The sequence below is a fragment of the Artibeus jamaicensis genome, unplaced genomic scaffold (genome assembly GCF_021234435.1).
Source record: "Artibeus jamaicensis isolate MK-2021 breed Jamaican fruit bat unplaced genomic scaffold, CSHL_Jam_final contig_1132, whole genome shotgun sequence".
Taxonomy (NCBI): domain Eukaryota; kingdom Metazoa; phylum Chordata; class Mammalia; order Chiroptera; family Phyllostomidae; genus Artibeus; species Artibeus jamaicensis.
The window spans coordinates 825,719-844,109 of NW_026521221.1; the positions used below are offsets into that span (position 1 = coordinate 825,719).

Here is an 18,391-nt window from a genome sequence, read left to right on the forward strand (position 1 = left end):
AACATGGACAGAGAAAGGCTTCCTCTTTCTTTCCACAATTAACCCAAAACAAATACATATATAGATAAGTTTACACCATTCCTAAAAGTTTACAAATGTTTAAAATGCATTTAAAACAGCACACACAGGCATAAACCATAATGGCTAACTGAAAACGAAGACCAATGACAAGAAGCATTTCGTTGGGACCTGAGCTAATGGTTCCGGCCTGACAGCCAAGGGAAGAAGGAAGTGCGATGGGTTCCCAGGCACGAAAGAAAACAGACAGGTTTGCATTTAGAGACAAACTTTTCCCTCCTACTGGATTTAGGGTAGAATGTGTGTCATGGTTCCTTATGTAAGAGGCACACAGCACAATGCTTATGTAAGGGGTTTCCATGAGGGACACAATTGCAGTTTCACAAAAGATGCAGATAGGACTTGCTGGGGACAACAGACAGCAGAGGTGGGACTCCTGTTCTGGGGTGAAGGCATGAGTGTTCTTGCATTTCACCCCAGCAGAAGCTGACCCATCCCTGCACAGGCTGTGGACATGCTTGGGGAAAACTGAGTTCATCTTTAAAGAAGGAAGCTTTTGTTCTGGCCAGGTAGCGCAGTTGGTTGGAGTGTTGTCCTGATACACTGAGACTGTGGTTTTGATCTCTGGCTAGGGCATGTACGGGAATCAACTGATGAATGCATAAATAAGTGGAAGAACAAATCAATCTCTCCCTCCCTCCTTCCCCCTCTCTTTCTCTCTAGAAAAAAAAATCAATCAATGAAAAAGGAAGCTTTGGATTCTTTTGAACAGATCAGCATCTACTACATGTTAGGTACAGAGCCAGACACTGTAAAGTGCATCATGAAGCAACACTGACGAGATGACAGACTTATAGTCAGATCTGGGTCCTTCCCCATGTGACTGTAAATAAATTACTTAAACAGTTTGCGGCCTCAGTTTCCACATCTCTAACATGGGGTCAATATTTACTTCCTGAAGGGGTCATTGTAAGGATAAAGTGAGAGAAAAAAATGTACAGAAGGTATGCAGCTCACTGAGTCTCCTTCTCCTTCCCTGTTTGCCCATGTGACCCTGAAGTCCTGTGTGAGGACCATACAGACAGACACTGACTTGGGGAAAGTAAAGCCACCTGTAGAGATCATGCAGCTGGAAGCTTCAGCGTCATGATTTAAAAGTGGGATGGTCTCATTTCAAATCTGATGCTCTTCCCACCTAATCTTCTAATTAGTTTACACTCAAGTGTATACCATTTAAATAGGAAGTGACTGTTTCAGCTCAAACAATTCAAGCCTGAATCCCTCCCAGTAAGAGATAAGGGGCCAAAGCTTTGGCCAGGTACTCACCTGACCAAAGGTGAAGTCCATCAAAGCCATAGGAATAGAGGTCGTCCCCAACACCGTTGCCTCCCCATCCTTCTCCGCCTCCGGGGTATGGAGCATAGCCTGAGGAAGAGGCCCAGCCCACCCGCAGGTGTGTGGGCTCTGCCGTTAGGAAGGGGTCCACCTGGTCGATAATGAGCTCGAAGTACCACCTTTTGTACTGTGCTGAGCCCTCGGCAACTCCCAGGAAGATGTTTGGTCGAATACTGAAATTAAACATGGGACAGGGGGCATTTACTGACTTAAAAACCGAAGAAAGCAAACTGAACCAGACCAGAGGAGTCACGGGCCCAAGTAAACCAAGGGCAAGAGCAGTTCTGCGGTTTTTCATATTGTTCTCAAGTACAAAATGCTTGGAGCCTCCAACACTTGATCAATTTCTTAGGAAGGTGCCAGGACGACATTAATTCCATTACAAAATACAGAGGACCTCGCTCCCTTTAAATGTCCCATTCAAGGTAACCAACACTTACTGAGTGTCAGCCATGGGTAAAGATGCTGAAGACGTCATGCAGAGCTGCACAATTACAAACCCTCGTTTCTTACTGTAAGTGAAAGAAATGACTTGTGCCATCTTCTGGTAAATTGGTTTAATCACCCCTATTTTCATAATAGCAGTGCAGTCACCCAAGCATTATTAATAACAATGCCGCTTTTGAAAGCATTAAGAGGTCACATTAGAAAAGATCCAGTCAGAGAAGACCAGTACTGCATAGTATCAGTTACATGAGGACTAAAAAAAAGTTGAACTCACAGAGACAGGGAATAGAAAAGTGGTTGCCAGGGGCTGGGCTGTGGGAAGCAGGTAGCAGGGGGAATAGGAAGGGGCGGTAAAAGGAGACAAACTTTGAGTTATAAGATGAATAAGGTCTGAGGATGTAATGTCTAACATGGTGACTATAGTTGATGACACTGTACTGCATAATTGCAATTTGCTAAGAGAGTAGAACTTAAATGTTCTCACCAAAAAACAAACAAACAAAAAATGTAATAGATGCGTTACCACTGTGGGGAGAAGCCTTTCGCAATGTGTATGTATATTGTATGCATGTTGAATCATCACTTTGTATGCTTTAAACATCTTACCGTATTGTGGTTAATTGTACTTCAATAAATCGGAAAAAGTTCAGCCTAGGTGACAGGAGAGGGTTGGAGGAGGAAGTCATTGTTAGGCAGCCTTGTTAAGGGCCAGAGGTTTTAATGTATCCAGCAAAATGGCTAAGAGCTTGTGACAAAACACCTGGAGTTTTTCTGAGGTGCCCGCTGATCTGGGCAGGGGCCATGTTTCATTTTGTGTGGTCAGGGGAAGCCAGCCTGGCACCAAGAAGAAGAAATGTTTGTATGGACGGCTCTGGCCTGCGGGCCACTCCATGCTTCAGCGGGGAGGTTCTCCTCTCCCTGTTGTACATAGGTTAGGAAGCGGGCCTTGGTGGAAAGTTACTGAAGAACCTTAGGTCTGCCTAGTCCAGGCCCAGTGAGTTCACACGACTCTCAGGTGGCCACACATATGGACCAGCTGCCTAGGTTCTGCCTGGGCCTGTGCTTTCCACCCCGACCTTCACAGATAGTCCCGGGGGAATGACCACGTGCCAGAGCATACAATAAACCATGGCATCAACATGGGGCATCTAATCTATAAGATATTTTTAGAAAAAATGTTGGTGTATCAAATTAAAAATAAAGCTATGAAGAAGGTATAAGATAGATGTGTATTGATGTGTAAAGTAAAACATGATAGACCACTTCTGGCTGAACTCTTCAGCCTTTGGGGGTATATATACACCATCCCTGGGCTCTTCGGGAGAAAGGGCTGAACAACTCTGCCAAAGTGGTTGTAGTACCAGGCCCTGAACCAGGCCGTGAAAAGGTATGCACTTGCCCGCTCTCATCTTATGTTCCAGAACCATCGCAGAAATGATGGATGGGTGGCTTTGGACCTCAGATCAGCCCTCTTCTTTCCCTGTCTAGAGACAAGATGCCCCTTTTGGAGTAACGACGCTGGCCTTACCTCGTCACGTCGTTGATCAGCCGAGTCTGCAGGAGCAGGTTTCTCTGGGGCAGCAGGTTGTCGCAGATGAGGTTCTGGTTGGTTCTCACTGCGACCCCATTGCAGAGACAGAGGGAACACAGCACGTCCAGAACCTGCAGTGAGACATGCCCGCCAGGCCTTAGGACCTAACAGCCAGGACACAGGAAGGAAGTAGGCTGGCTGTGGGGTGGGTGCTGGGTGACAGGTGGGACAGTGACCTGTTTAGAGGCAAGGAAGCCTCACCCCTACCACCAGGCACAAGTGAGTAATGTCCCAGAGCCTTCTGCCTCTTGGGAAATGAGGCCAGGCTTCCTTTCAGCTCTGTGCCCTGGTCTTGTGCACTTTCCTCCAAGGTGCACATTTGCGGCTACTGTTCTGCTAATGTGGGTGAGAGTCTGGGCTCTTAAGACAGACTGCGTAGGTTATATCTCAGCCAGGGCCAGGACTAGGATGAGGTGAGGTGTCCAGGGCACAAAATCCAGGCTCCACTTGCTGGGTATGAGTAGGGGTATGGGCTGGAAAGCCCTTCATTGGCCACAGAGTGAAGCCCATGCTCCCCTCTGCACCGCGGTCAGTAGGCACTCAGATTCCCATTTGCTAAGGTCCCTCACACAGAGCAGGCTTGGGAACTCATGTGGGTCAGGTGGAGGTGACAGCAGGGAAGGTTTTTATCTGAGGGCCTCTCACTGTGGTATTATTAAATCTCATTAAGATGCCCTTATATTTTTAGAAATCCGTATTTGAAAACATTTCACCTGCTCTCCTTGTCCCCTCTAGAATGATACTAAACTTGCAAGAAGAGCACGGTGGCCCTGGAATCTATGAAACCAGCCCCCAGCTTCTGTTCCTTTTGTTTGCTGATTGCCCTGGAAGTGGGCACAGCCCCTGGCCGCCTCCACCATGTGCTGCTCTTGCTCACCCTGACTCCTTTTGCATCATCCTCTTTCATTCCCAACTCTGTGTTCCTGCCCTAGCAGAGCACACTGTGCTGGGCCAGGCACTGCTCCTTCCTCTCTCCTACAGGAGGAACATGCAAGCAGCAGCAATGAGTAACAGCCAGGAGTGTGGCAGTTGTACTGACAAGAGGCAGGTGGCCACATTTCAGTCTTTCGAAGTGGCCACTCGAGACTCAATGCTTCATGGGGTTGGATGACTTCAGGTTGCTGGTGGCATTTGTATCCATAATTGTCACAAACCAATTTTCTATGTGAGTCCTCAAATGTCAACTTTGTTCCAGATAAGCACAAAGCACATTTATGGGACAAGCAGAAAAGGATCCCAAAGGCAGCATTGTAGACTTTCCCAATCACCACTCCATGAAACGTATGGGTGGCAGAACTGGAAATCCAGAGTTCCATCCAGAGTTCCAGAGGATAAGTTCTCATTCCAAGAGCCATAGATGGCCGTGAAATTAAATGTGCATCATCTGGCCTGTCTCACCTTTTCATCTGTTTTGCCTCTCACAGCCCAGGGAAAGCAGAGCTTAATCTGGGTTCAACAGAACAGTGGAGAAAGAGGGCTGTGTGAAATGTACACGGCCTAACAGTGTCTCATTCACAAGTAGCGGTGCCATAAAGAACTGTGACACCACGTAGGCTGTGTTTCAGAAGGTGTAGCTTTGGATATATGGGCCGCGGGCAAACACTTCCTTTTCCAGAAAAGTTTGAATGGGTTCTCTTCAACGTGTTGGGGGACACACAGGCACAGTGCCTATAGGTCATCTGTGCTTTCTGATGAAGAAGTAACATCTCAGCCACCTCTGGGATGTGTGGCTGGTGGTGGCAGTTGCTGCTGAGTGAGTTGCCAGGCTCTGTTTTCCTGCTCACCCTGGGCACATAAGAAGCCACATTCTGCAGCCATTCTTGCAGTTATGTGAGGTCCTGTGACTGAGTTCTGGTCAATGAAAAGTGGGTACCTCACTTACAGTGATGTTCTGGCCCTAAAAACCTACACAGTCCTCTGTGCAATGTCTCTCTTTCTAGCAGGTATTGGATATCCAAGGAAGGATTATAAAACCCAAGGGCCTTTTTTTTTTTTCCAAGTGTGATCCACCTAGGAGCTTGCAGGAATACAGATGCCCCTGGACCTACCAGATCAGAGCCTTCATTTTAATAGCAATGCTAGGAGATCTGTAAGCACATTACAGTTTGTGAAGCCCTGTCCTAGGGGATGGGAAGCTGCTAGATGGAAGGAGCCTGTGTCTCTGAATGACCACACAGAATGGAGCCCTCCTACGGACTGGCCTCAGACTGAGACAAGTTCTGTACATGTAGGCGAGCTTCCATCATTCCAGGAGAGACAGGAGAGGATTCTGGCTCTACCCTGTCATTCCTATTACTCATTTCTTACACTTGTAACAGACGTGTATGAAATGCCTGCCATGTATAACATACGAGTTTGGCGCTATAGGGATTACAAAGATGATCCCTGTTGTGAAGGAACTTGGCATCTATGAGAGGAATATGCATGTGAACACAACCACAATAAAAGGCAGAATGGAACCACTAGGGAGCAGAGTGTGAACTGTATAAGGGTCAAGGAGAGACCATATCTAACTAGAATAAGAAAAAGTCATCACAGAAGAAGTGGCATTTGAACTAAGTTTTGAAGGGTGGATAGAATTTTTGTGGCTCCTGAAAAACTAAGAGGGATCGAAGAGTAGAGTGCATTCAGAAAATGGGGAGTGGGTTTTCACTTCAAAGATTGTGTTCTTTCCCTCTAACATGTTTATTGCGAACTTGATCATGCTTTAGGTGAGTGGCAGTGCTTTCCACGGGAGGGACAGAGGCGGCAACTGCAAACTCTTAGAGAGAAAGGGGAGGTCTACTCATTGCCAGTGCAGCTACTCTTCGTTCTAAGCATGTGACTGCAGGGGGCACGGTACCGAAAGGGGTGTCTCAAACCAATGAGACAAACAAACCTTCTTTAAAAAAAATGTCCCAACTCCAAAGACCACCTTCATGGACCCTCAAACATCAGTCTGAGAAACCTGAACTTAACACCTGAAAATGCCTTCTAATTGTGAATTCTGCACGACAAAGAATTTTGCATTTACATAACTATAAAAACAAGAACACAAATGAAACATTCTCACAGGACGTGTGGGCCACGAAGAACATGCTCACAGACTTCAGCTTGAGAAACCTGGAAGGAACATTAAACTTGGAGTTGGGAGACCTAAATTCTGGCCCTGGTCTGTCATTCATTATTCCTGTGGCCTCTGGGAAATTGCTTAACATCTCAAAGCCCACGTCCCAGCCTTGTTACTGCCTCTGTCAAGTGAAAATATTAACAGTATCACTTCACGGCATCACAACGAGGACTAAAGAAAATGTATGTGAGCACTGAGAACAGTATCTGGCATTTGTCAAAGGCAAAATAAATGTTAGCTACCGCCATCCTCATTATTACTGTCACCATTGTTGGAGGAGCTGGGAGGTGCGCTGTGGCTCTGAATTTCTGTATCTATTCCGTCACTGTCTTTGTGTAAAATGAAGTGAAGGGGCTGAGACACCTAGGACTGCAGAAAACAGAGCTGCCTGGATGGGAAAATATTTCTTGGGTGTTTTCCAAGCAAAGATAAAGCGTTGCAATGGCAGTCTGGCCTGCACTCTGCTCATTCTTTGCAAAGCTACCACAAATACCCCTCCTGATGATTTGATATGAGGCTTGTCTTTGAAAATATAAGTTATCCCATGGAATTATCTCTCAGGAACTAAGTTCATGAGAAGCCAGCCATCACCAAAACCTACCTGAAGACAAAAAGGGGGCTTCTTGAGGAGACCCTCTAAGTGACACGACCACATTGCCTGAGCTTTGACAACATTGCCAGAACTTCTCCAACAGTGCCTTGGCTCTAGAAGATTAAAGGCTACTCTGCTAGAGTATCTGGGTAACGTCTAAGATGAGGTCTTGATTTCTAGCAAACTACCTCAGCTTATTAGGCCTTAGTTTTCTCATCTGTAGGATGCGCAGAATAGTCATCCACTTGCTGCCAAGGGACATCCATTAAATGCCTTGTGGCTTTTGGCTAAAAGATGCCCTAAAACTCTGGTCTTTATTAAGTGCATTATGTGGTGCCATCACAAAGAAGCCCCAGGGACAATGACGTGTCAGCTGACTGTGACAGCAGCTTTCCCATCAAAGGGATCCTCTTGCCACCGGCATGCAGCTCATAGCTCAGGCAATGTGTTACTTGGGTACTTATCAATTATCCTCATTATACTCCACAGGGGGAAGAAACATGTTGAAACATCGAGAAGCTGGACTAAAGTTGGAGCCTCATGCCTGCTTTTGATTTACCACGTTTGGGAAAGCAATTACAGATCCCACATATTTCTTTCTATTCTTTGCCAAGCAATTTCACAGATGCTAAGGATCAGGGCTGTTTTTTTAAAAATTTCCTGAGGGTGATACATATCATCAAAGCAATGCTGCAGAGCTTCATTCTCTGGGACCCCCTAAGATGTATTTCACATATGCAGTGCCCCCAGATGATGGCAAGCAAAAGAGGCCAGTAATCAAGCTGAGTTCACTCCACTCTGCAGGATCCCAGCTGCTGTCCCTCAAGTCCCGTCATGCCATCTGCTCTTGGAATACACTCCCTCAACCTTGGAGCGCCTGTTTAATTAGTCAGTGCAGCAATATCATGTATGAGGGGCAGATGTTGAAGGGTCAGGGTGAAACATATTTTAATAGACTTTCCCCAAAGATCACTGTGTCTTTAGAAATGTAATTCCATAAAAATAGATGCAGAACTTAAAAGAGACTTAAAAAAGATGGATACAGCATTCCATCTTTTCACTTCACTAGTAAGTGAAGTGTCTCCATTCTACAGATGAAATAACTGAGGCCCGAAGTCACATAGCTGCTGTTTATCAAAGGGAGAGACCCACAGCTTCAGTCCTCTTGCTTGCTCCTGCAGACTCATTTATTTCCCTTGGCTTGACTCATGCTAAAGCTAATTTCATTTAATAACAAGACTTTCTTTGTTGCTTTTATCTGACTTTTGTGAATCTTCTCCACACAGCCAGCATTAGCTGTTATACTGTTAAGCTCCCAGACCCCAGGGGTGGGAGCGAGGCCCATAGCTGGCCATGTATGGACTCCAGCCAAGTCCCTCCCACAGTCTGCTTGTGTTGAGGGCTAATGATGGTGAGCAGGACTACTTGGGAAGTTGGTGGAAATGGAGACTATCTAAGGCCCAGTGTGACTGACTGACTGGCTTGTAGTATCTCCCAGGCAAGGAAGGGTTTTTAAAAATATATAAATCAAAGCCAAGAAGGAGAGCAGGTACCACACGCTCAATAACACACAATGGTTATTAAATGGCAGGAAGGAAAAGCCAGGTTTAGTCAGCCACCAACTCACCTTGTGGTTCCGCCCGTGCTTATCCAACAGGGAGATGATGGACTTGATGTGGCCCTCTGCTATCAGGTTTAAGGCTTCTGGGCTTTCTGTCAGGATGCAGTGCAAGACTTCCAAGATACCTACGTGAATGCCACAAAAGTCATTTGGACATTTATTAATCTTCCAAACTGGCCATAAATTTGAAACCTGAGAATGAAAAGACCATCCTGAGGGGACAGAATATCATCAAGTCTCTGAATCTATTACATATTTCCAGCCAGAAGAAAGATGCAGTCCTCTCTTATAGACATCAGGAACCCCTGAGGGCCAACCAGCCTGTAATTAGAGGTGAGTTTTATGCAGAACTACATCCCCCTTTTCCTGGGCAAAGACATAATACTTCTATGTCAAAATATAGAAAAACAGCTATAAAGTGGAATTATTAATTTGATCAAACCAAGCAATACTTAATAGAAAAAATAGATTCCCAGGCTCTATTTTTAAATTCTAAAGAGTATAAATTCTAAAGGTTCTTCAGGTAATTTAGACAATATTTGAAGTGTTCTTCAAATAAGAGTTTATTTTGAATCACCCCAGAAATTATTTTTATTTTAGATGTCCCTTTTATTTTATTTTAGTATCACATTGTAAGCTCACTAAAAATTCTCTTTGCCTTTGCCCCTTTTCTTGGCACACTGGATGGTTTTCTGTATTAAGTGAAGGCTTAAGAACAACTAACTGGTGCTCCGACAGCCTGGCAATACCACGACGAAAATGCAAGGGAAGAAGTTAGCCAGCATCTTCATTGGTTTTAATAAAAAACTCCTCTTCATTCTGTTTTTCCCCAAGGTTTCCATAAATTACCCTGAAATGCAGTCTGGCCCATGGGAGGAGATACTGAAGAAAAGAGAGGCCTAGGAAGACATGTGTAGGTGGACAGTGCTGGGGAAACCTTCCCTTGGCCTGTCTTGTCCAAGCTCCTGCTACCTCTGGACAATGAAAACAGCATCAAAACCTGTCAGCTTCCCTGCGAGGGACCATGCCTGTCATGCTCACTCATCTCCGAGGAAGCCAACTGCTGAGCTCCATGGCATAGTCACTTGGTCACTCACCAACAATGACTATTCTCTTGGCTCAAATGCTCTGTGAGTCATGAAGGGCTCTGGACATGATGTCAAGGGTGACTCAGAGGGTGGGAGGATCATCATGTCCTCCTATTCCACAGTCATTTTTCAGTCCTGCTTCTAACCCAAACTGTTAGGAGGACCACATCCAGAAAGAATTTAGAAAAGCAGAGAGAAAGAGAGTCCGGGTAGCAGTCAGAAGGAGACCCTGGGTCGGGGGCCATCAGAGGATCCAGGGGATGAAGATGAAAGCGCAGAACAACATGTGAAACAAAGGGGAAGACTATTAAAATTGGGTTGGAATGGTTAAATAAAGTTTTGGGAGTGCTAGGAAGATTTAGCTTTTTGCTGCTGTTGTTGAAATAATCATTTGTTTGTTTGCGGTCCAAGGGAACAAAGAGTTGTTCAAAGATTCAACATTGTCTTCCTTTTTACAGAAAGGAATAAAAAGACCACCTCCACCACTGGTTTCCTGTCAATTCTTACCTGAGGAAGATTCTAGTCTGTCCAATTTGCTGATTAGCCAATCAAGGTTATTGGAGAATTGAGCGCAGTTGTTTCTGTTTCCACGGATAAGGGCAGCTGTGAACAAAGAAATATCTGATCATGTACAGGTTAAAGGATACAATGATGGGCTTAAGAACTTGGGAAGTTCTTAAATATACTTCAGCTACTTAACGACTAGATGAAATGAATGATAATCTTCCCTTCCCTAGCCCTTTGATTCAATCCTGTTTCTATATCAAGAAAAGTATAAGTCTAGCATTCACTCAAGTAATTCCAGAGACTCTCCTCTATGTACCAGGCACCTGTCTAGTTGCTGGGAATAAAGCAGTGGAAACAAGACAGCAGAGCTCTTGCATTCATGATGCAGGAGAAAGAGACTATCAACACACAAATTAAAAATCACTTCAGATGGTGACAAGCAAAAAAGAAAAATATCAGCTTAGTTATTGGCTAAAAACTCAATTCCTTACAGTGTCTTCTTAAACCTAGTTAGGGATTTGCTATTTTTCAGTGCTAAAAGAAGACTCCCAAATAAACGCAGCTAGACAAGTTGGTTAAGCTGGTAGGTGAGTAATGATGAACATGAAACTCTAAAATATCTATAGCACATAGTGTAAGATGGTGGTTCCCACAGTGTGGTGTACTGGACCAGAATGTCAGCATTACCAGAGAACCTGTTAGAAATGCAAATTCTCTGGCTTTATCTCAGATCTACTGAATCAGAAGGTCTGGGGATGGAGCCTAGCACCTGTGCTTTAACCAGCCCTCCACCTGCTTTTGGTGCCTGCTCACATTTGAGAAACAATGGTAGGTGGGATTGCTGAGGGAGGGAGAAAATATGCTGTCATTAGATTTTCAACAAATCCAGATAAGAAGTAACCTTCCCTCCATAAGCCCACTATAGATGTAACTCTGGAACAAGTTCCTGTAAGTGGAGTGTGCTCAAGTAGCTCGTTTTTGATGCCGTTGATTTTCAAAGACTGATGTTTGCAAGGTGTTTGGATAAAGAAAGGTCTGCCTCAGGACCTCCACTTTGTACCTCTGCAGTTAGTGGAGGGCAGAATCTGTTGTGAGCTCCTAACCCGCTTTTCAGGTCAAGCCGAAGCTCAGGGAGTCAGTCTGCCTGGGCTCCAGCCCTAGTTCTACTGCTTGCAATGTGTGACCTTGAGCATTTCTGAGCACCAGTTTCTTCAATAAAATGGGGATAATTCTAGTACCGATACCTCAAAATGTTGCTCTGAGGATCAAGAAGAGATGTTCTACGCTTTGGCTCTCAGAGCTCAATGATGTTAACTATTACCATTGTAGTAATTATTACTGAGTTTGAGCTGTATCATTACAGAACATCAGAGTCGGAAGTTACTTTATAAGGTCACACAGCACCACAGCTTGATCTTCGACATTGAGAACAGGTCTAACCTTACTTCTCTGGGCTCCCCTCTGGCTTGCTCTCAGCTTCCTATGGACTTCCTGTAAACAGGGGCATATGCTTCAGAGCAAAGCCCTGAAATGCTACCTTGGCACCATGTCTGAGCAACTCTTGGTGGCCACCTCCTTGCAGAGGTCAATGTTTACTGCTGTCTCCCTCCCATGACCTGGCAGCCTGGACCCATGCGGGGGCACTGAATACAGCAGGCACCAGAACGTGACCACACATTCAATGTCATGAGAAGAAAGGCTGGGTGCTGAAATGTCCTTCTCACAGTCCTTTTTTCCACCAAAATGAAATAAGGAACAGGCCAAAGACGCAGGAATCATGACTGACCAGTAAGTCAACAGAGAAAGGCTGCAGAGTTAAGAAAGTAACCATCTGTAAAGTGCAGGAGTCAGAGACTAGAAATGGAGGTACCATGGACATGTCCTAGTCTGGTTCCTTCAGGATAAAGGTGAGGAATTGAGGCTCAGAGAGCATTAAGTGAGTGCCAAGGGTTCACAGGCAGTTCTGGTAAAATGGTCACTATCTGCTTCCACTGGCTGCTGACTTCTTGCTCTAAGTATGAAAAGTACAATAAGCTCCTAGTTAACAGAGTGATTGTCTGGGTTAGAATCAAATGGTGAACAAAAGACTTCTGAGAAATGAAGCTAGAAGACCGCCCTGGTTTGTCATGTGGAAATCCCATGGAGGCCACCCCTGGGAACCTTCCCAGGGAGAGGGTTGTGAGTGTACTTACCCAGCAATTTGTACAGGAGGTTCAGAATTTCCTTCCAGGCCATGCCACTCTCTTCCCTTGCGATCCCTGCAAAGTGTGCGACGCTGTTGTAGATGTTTAAGCGGTCAATGCAGTTTAACACAAGGGCCAACATTCCCTGCGAAGGCAAGTGGGTGAAAGAGCAAAACTGCCTGATTAAGACAGTGGACCCCTCTTGTTCTTTCCCTCCCGTGCTAAGCAATTTTTCAAGCTAATAATAGTGATAGGTAAGTAGGCCTTCACAGTGCCAGTTTGGGCTTTGTTTTTCCTCTCCTAAAAACAAAATATGCATTTTTACGCCTCGGAGATGTAAAGAGCCTCCATTTTGGAAATGAGTCAGCAGTCTCCTCTGACAGGTGTACCCCACTTGTTTAGCCCAAACCAAGGGCGCATTGGGGAAGGAGGAGTGTGGATGAGCCTTACAAATGCCCGCTTGGTGGCCGGTGTAAAATGACTCTGACTCACCCAGAAACAGCCCTGGGTATGCTGCCTGTTTTTCTTTTAAATCTCAAATATGTTCAAGAAATTCCACTCAGCTACACAAAGTGGAATTTAAAGACAATAACACCAAAAGAGTATTTTTAACTACTGTTCCATCTAAATTACAATACTACGCCACCCGGTTAAAACATCTGCGTCTAGCTGTTCTCAAGCAGATATAGTTCCAGAAGCCCACAACACATAATGTCCCCACAGCCAGCCTGCTCAGATTATTGGACTGCCTGAGCAGGGAATGGGTCTGTATTCCAAGTCACTAATTTTGGAAATGCCCAAGGGACAGGCTCTGTCCCCAGGAATGAGGGACTACAGGACACCATAGGAGTATGACCATGGCCTGTTAGTGCCAGAGCACCATGTCCAGTTTCAGGGAAGGCATGTGACTTGTCTTGGGTCATACACAGTCAGGAATGGAGCCGAACCAGGGCCCCTTGAGCCCAGGGTTAGTGTTTCCCTCATACCCAGGCCCCATCCCTAGTGACTCAGATGCTCGAGTTCTCTCTAAGGCCCAGCATCATGTATCTCTCAGACCAGCTCCTCAGCCATTTCTGACGTGGAACCTGGGCATTTGTATTGTTTAAATAGGTTTCCTAGGTAATTCTGACCTCTTCCAAAATGTAGGGATCACAGCCAGTGCTGTGGTCTAGTAGCTGAGATATTTTGAAAAACTGATTTTGGATATACATGTGACACTGACACTTTAAAAAGTAATGTGATTTGAATGTGCCAATGTACATTGCAACCATGTACACTGCTGTATAAGCTGGGGCAGCTGACAGGGAAGGTCAGATTCCAGTGACTCCTTTCCTTCCTAACTTCCTCTCTTTCATGTGTTCTATGTCTCTTTCATAAACATGCTCATGCATGGAGACAAAGCTAATCGCAGTCACAGGGGTATTTTAGCTGTGGACACAAGAAGAACCTCAATTTTTAATCCTTTGGACTTACCTCTTCCTTGAAAAGATTCTGCCTGTTTTTGAGTGAGCGGAGCTTGTTCTGCTTGTCTTCATGCTGCATCTCCTCCTCCGGGGGCTGGAAGTAGGCGATCAAGTCCTGCAAGGTCTGTAGGACCTCTTCTATCGGCAGGGTGATGGGGGCAGCTGTGCGATTGTTCCCACTAAAAAACCCGAGATGGACACGGCTCAGGCACTGGGCCTCCAGCAGGGACCTGGCAAGCAACCACCAGGTCCTGGCTCTCCCGCTGCCCCATGCGGGGCACAGCGCACCACCTCCTGAGGTAGTTGCTGCCTAAACTGACATTTGCCAACTAACAGAGCAACAGAAAAGAATGTTCTGATTCAATTTTAAAGCCACTTCATAAATAAAGTGAAATGGCTCCTGGCTGTCTGCCACACTTTTTCCTTTTTGAATAAAAACATCTTCTAAAACAATACACTTATTAACCCATAGTTCTTTTACACTGTTACATGTTCTTTTTGGAATAGGCTGGGAGGGTGTCCGTCACTCATCTCCTGCTCCACCTACATCTTTGTCTTCCCTCTGTCTCCCTGAGTCTTTTTAATATCGCTGCTTATGTTTTTCTCTAAGGTTTCTATGGGTGTGTAAGCACACACCTGCTTCCCCTGCCATGTGTTGATACCTCTGATCTCTGTGTCTGTCTTTCTCCTCCGATTCCACGGTGGGCCCTCCCTCTGTGTCTCTATGGATACATTCTCAGCATCCCCCCATCTCTCCACATCCTTCCTCTCTGCCTCAGTGGCCCCCTTCTTGGTGCCCCCACTACTTCCCTCTCATACTCTGTTGTTTTCCTCCTTATCTTGAATGGGTCTCTGTCTCTCTGACTCAGTCATTTTTTTCAGAAAATCTTGTTACGAATCTTCTCAATACTGAGAGATCATAAACCTCCACAAATGGCGAAACAAGGCCTCATTTTCTCATCCCCTTGAAGGTTGCACTGTGGGCCTTTTGAGAATAAAGGGTAAGAAGAGGTAGGGGAAATGGACCCAGCACATAGAGAACTGTATCGTTGGCCCTGAGGGACTGGGAATTGATTGAATGTATAAAATGTCAAGTTTTTTTCCTAGAGTCAATTTCTAATGAGTTCCCTTTATGTTTACAGTGTATCTGGTTACTTATTAATCTGGACACATGAGAAGAAAAGAATGCTCTCTAGGTCTAAACAAAGTCGAATAAGCCTTGAAAATACTCAGGTTATAAGATGACAAGAATTTTAAATTTGTATAAAAATGCCAAGTGCACACAACAAAGGCAGAACAGTGGAGGCGTTTCTTGCCCATGTGTAGTCTGGCCCATGGTAGGTGCTCGGAAACTATTCTGCAGTGACTGCCTGAGATATTATCGGGCAAAGATGGGGAAGGGGACTGTCATGGGGACAGCAGGTGAAGGCTTGGGATTACAAAACCCAATCAGAAATGATTTCCCAGTTTTAGATTCAGTGAAGGAATGAGTATACTTCCCTTAACATTTTCGGTCCAATTAAAGAGTTTTTTTCCTGTCTTCTCTAACATTGAGTTTATCAGAGACACTGATGGCAGTTAAGTAAGCAGTGTTTCTTCAAGTGATAAGAAAAGGCAAAAAGGAGATGTTCACTGGTGTTTTTGGGGGGCTTTAAAAAGCAACTACAGACTTCCGGCCAAGATGGAGGCATAGGTGGAATTACTGTACCTCCTCACACAACCAAATTTAAGGACAACAAAGATTTAGAAACAAAAACACAGCCAGAACAGACGGAAAAATTGAACTGCACTGAAGTCCGACAACAACGAACCATTCATCCAGAACGGTAGGAGGGACAGAATTGGCGGTCTGCAGAGAGGGGTCCTGGTAGGAAAAGGTGGTGGTTAGTGGACCCGGGTGGGTGCAGGGATGAAAACCCAGTAAGGCTTGCAAGGCGGCTGGCTGACCAACCGCGGACACACATTTGCGTGCAGATAACACAGGCAGGTTTAAAAATGGTCAGTGAGACAGACCACACAACCCAGGGCCCCAGCAATAGGGAATAAAACCTAAAACCACTGATTGGAAAACCTTTCAGAGGTTGAGGTGCCAAGGGAGGCTCTCAGCCTCACAGAAGAGTTTGTTGGGAAGATCCACAGGGTCCTAGAACATACACAGGCCCACACACCCAGGAACTAGCACTAGAAGGACCCAGTTTGCTTGTGGGAAGTGGCAGAGGGGACCGAAATCTGAGAGAGAGAGAGGAAAAGCACCATCAGTCCCTCTGACCCCACCCCCACATACAGTGTCACGGCCCAGTGAGGTAGGTTGCCCCACCCTGGTGAACACTGAGGCTCTGCCCCTCATACGTAACAGGTGCTAACAGACCAAAACATTATGGCTCAAGCAGAAGAACAGCTCAAAGCCCCAGAGCCAATACTTCTAAGCAACCAAGAGATAGCCAACCTATCAGAAGCACGGTTCAAAACACTGGTGATCAGGATGCTCACAGAACTGGCTGATTTTAGTCACAAATTAGATGAAAAAATGAAGACTTCATTAAGTGAAATGAAGCAAAATGCACAGGGAACCAACGGTGATGGGAAGGAAACTGGGACTAAAATCAATCAAGTGGACCAGAAGGAAGAAAAAAAATGACCAAACAGAAAACAATGAAGAAACAAGAATTCAAATAAATGAGGAGAGGTTTAGGAACCTCCAGGACATTTTTAAGCATTTCAACATCTGAATTATAGGGGTACCAGAAGGGGAAGGGGAACAGCAACAAGTGGAAAACTTATTTGAACAAATAATGAAGGAGAACTTCCCCAATCTGCCAAAGGAAATAGACTTCCAGGAAATCCAGGAAGCTCAGAGAGTCCCAAAGAAGTGGGACCCAAGGAGGAACACACCAAGGCACATCATCATTATATTAGCCAAGATTCGGATGAAGGAGAGACTCCTAGAAGCAGCAAGAGATAAGGGACAATCACCTACAAAAGAGTTCCCATCAGACTGTCAGCTGATTTCTCAAAAGAGACCTCACAGGCAAGAAGGGGCTGGAAAGAAGTATTCCAAGTCATGAAATCCAAGACCTACATCCAAGATTACTCTATCCAGGAAAACTTTCATTTAGAGTGGAAGGGCAGATAAAGTGCTTCTCAGATAAGGTCAAGTTCAAGGAGTTAATCATCACCAAGCCCTTATTATATGAAATGTTAAAGGGACTTATCTAAGAAAAAGATAAAAATATGAACAGAGAAAGGACAGCAAACTCAATTATTAATGACCACACCCAAAACAAAAGCAAACTAAGAGGATATCCCAAAACAGGAGAGGAGACACAGAAATGAAGATCACACAAAGGGTTAGCAACAGGGGAGTGGGAGGAGGAGAGGTGGGGAGAAGGTACAGAGAATAAGTAGCATAGACGGCAGGTAGAAAATAGGGGAAGGCAAGAATAGTATGGGAAATATAGAATCTAAAGAACTTGTGACACATGGACATAAACGAAAGGGGGGAATGGTGGGGGAGGGGTGTGCAGCATGGAGGGGAATGGGGGAGAATGGGACTACTGTAATGGTATAATCAATAAAAAATATTTTTTTTAAAAAGCAACTACACAGGGGGCTAGGAAACCCAGGTCATAGTCACTGCCATTAACTAAATGAGGCTTGAGTGTCTCTTAGCCTCTTGTCCCACAATTTTACAACTGGAAAATAGGCAGGCACACTCTGTACAGCCAGGTCCTTCGGGAATAATTTTTTGTTCTGCGGTTTTCATTGCTGGTCACTTCATCTTGCTCCCTGACAAAACGTCAGTACAACAGTCCTCCACGGGACAGAGGCAGATCTCTCAATGTCTTCAAAATACAACACACACCGCACGCCTGGCACTGGGGACAGTGGTGAGAATAGACATGACCTCTGAATGGCCTAATGGTGCTCACATTCTACTGTAGAACCCTGGGGAGGAGACCTGCAGAGACAGGGACAAGATGACATTTGAATGCAGAACTAACTACTTGGGCACCTATCTTATACCAACTTTTTCGACCATATAGTTGCTACCTCACTACATTCTCACTCTTCGTCTAGGATTTTTGTTAAATTCAAGTAAGATCTCAGACAATTCTGAACATCTACCACACCGTAATCGTCACACATTTATATAATGTTTCCCTCTTCAGTGTAAACTCAGGGGTCAGCTGGGCAGCTATCGCCTCTTCAGCAGGATTTCTGAGACACTCCTGTCTCTTGCTCTGCTCATTTGTCCTGTTGGACAGCTCCCAGAGACGGTGCAGAGGATGATGAGGCAGCACAAGCAAAGTTGAGCCTTTGCTTCTTTGTTACTCTGTTTTGTTCCTTTCCTATTCATTTAACTTTAATTTGCTCTCC

General features: G+C 45.2%; 1 protein-coding gene across 1 annotated transcript in view; it reads right to left on the bottom strand.

Annotated features, from left to right (window-relative positions):
* The window catches only part of RYR3 (ryanodine receptor 3), a 514,231-nt gene that overhangs the window by 218,960 nt on the left and 276,880 nt on the right, over positions 1-18,391 (bottom strand). Inside the window, exons 13-18 of the mRNA XM_053665407.1 lie at positions 14,025-14,193; positions 12,561-12,696; positions 10,369-10,464; positions 8,780-8,898; positions 3,389-3,522; positions 1,345-1,586 (exon numbers count right to left, since the gene is read on the bottom strand). Coding sequence (XP_053521382.1) covers positions 1,345-1,586; positions 3,389-3,522; positions 8,780-8,898; positions 10,369-10,464; positions 12,561-12,696; positions 14,025-14,193 — 896 coding nt within the window. The remainder of the gene's footprint in view (positions 1-1,344; positions 1,587-3,388; positions 3,523-8,779; positions 8,899-10,368; positions 10,465-12,560; positions 12,697-14,024; positions 14,194-18,391) is intronic.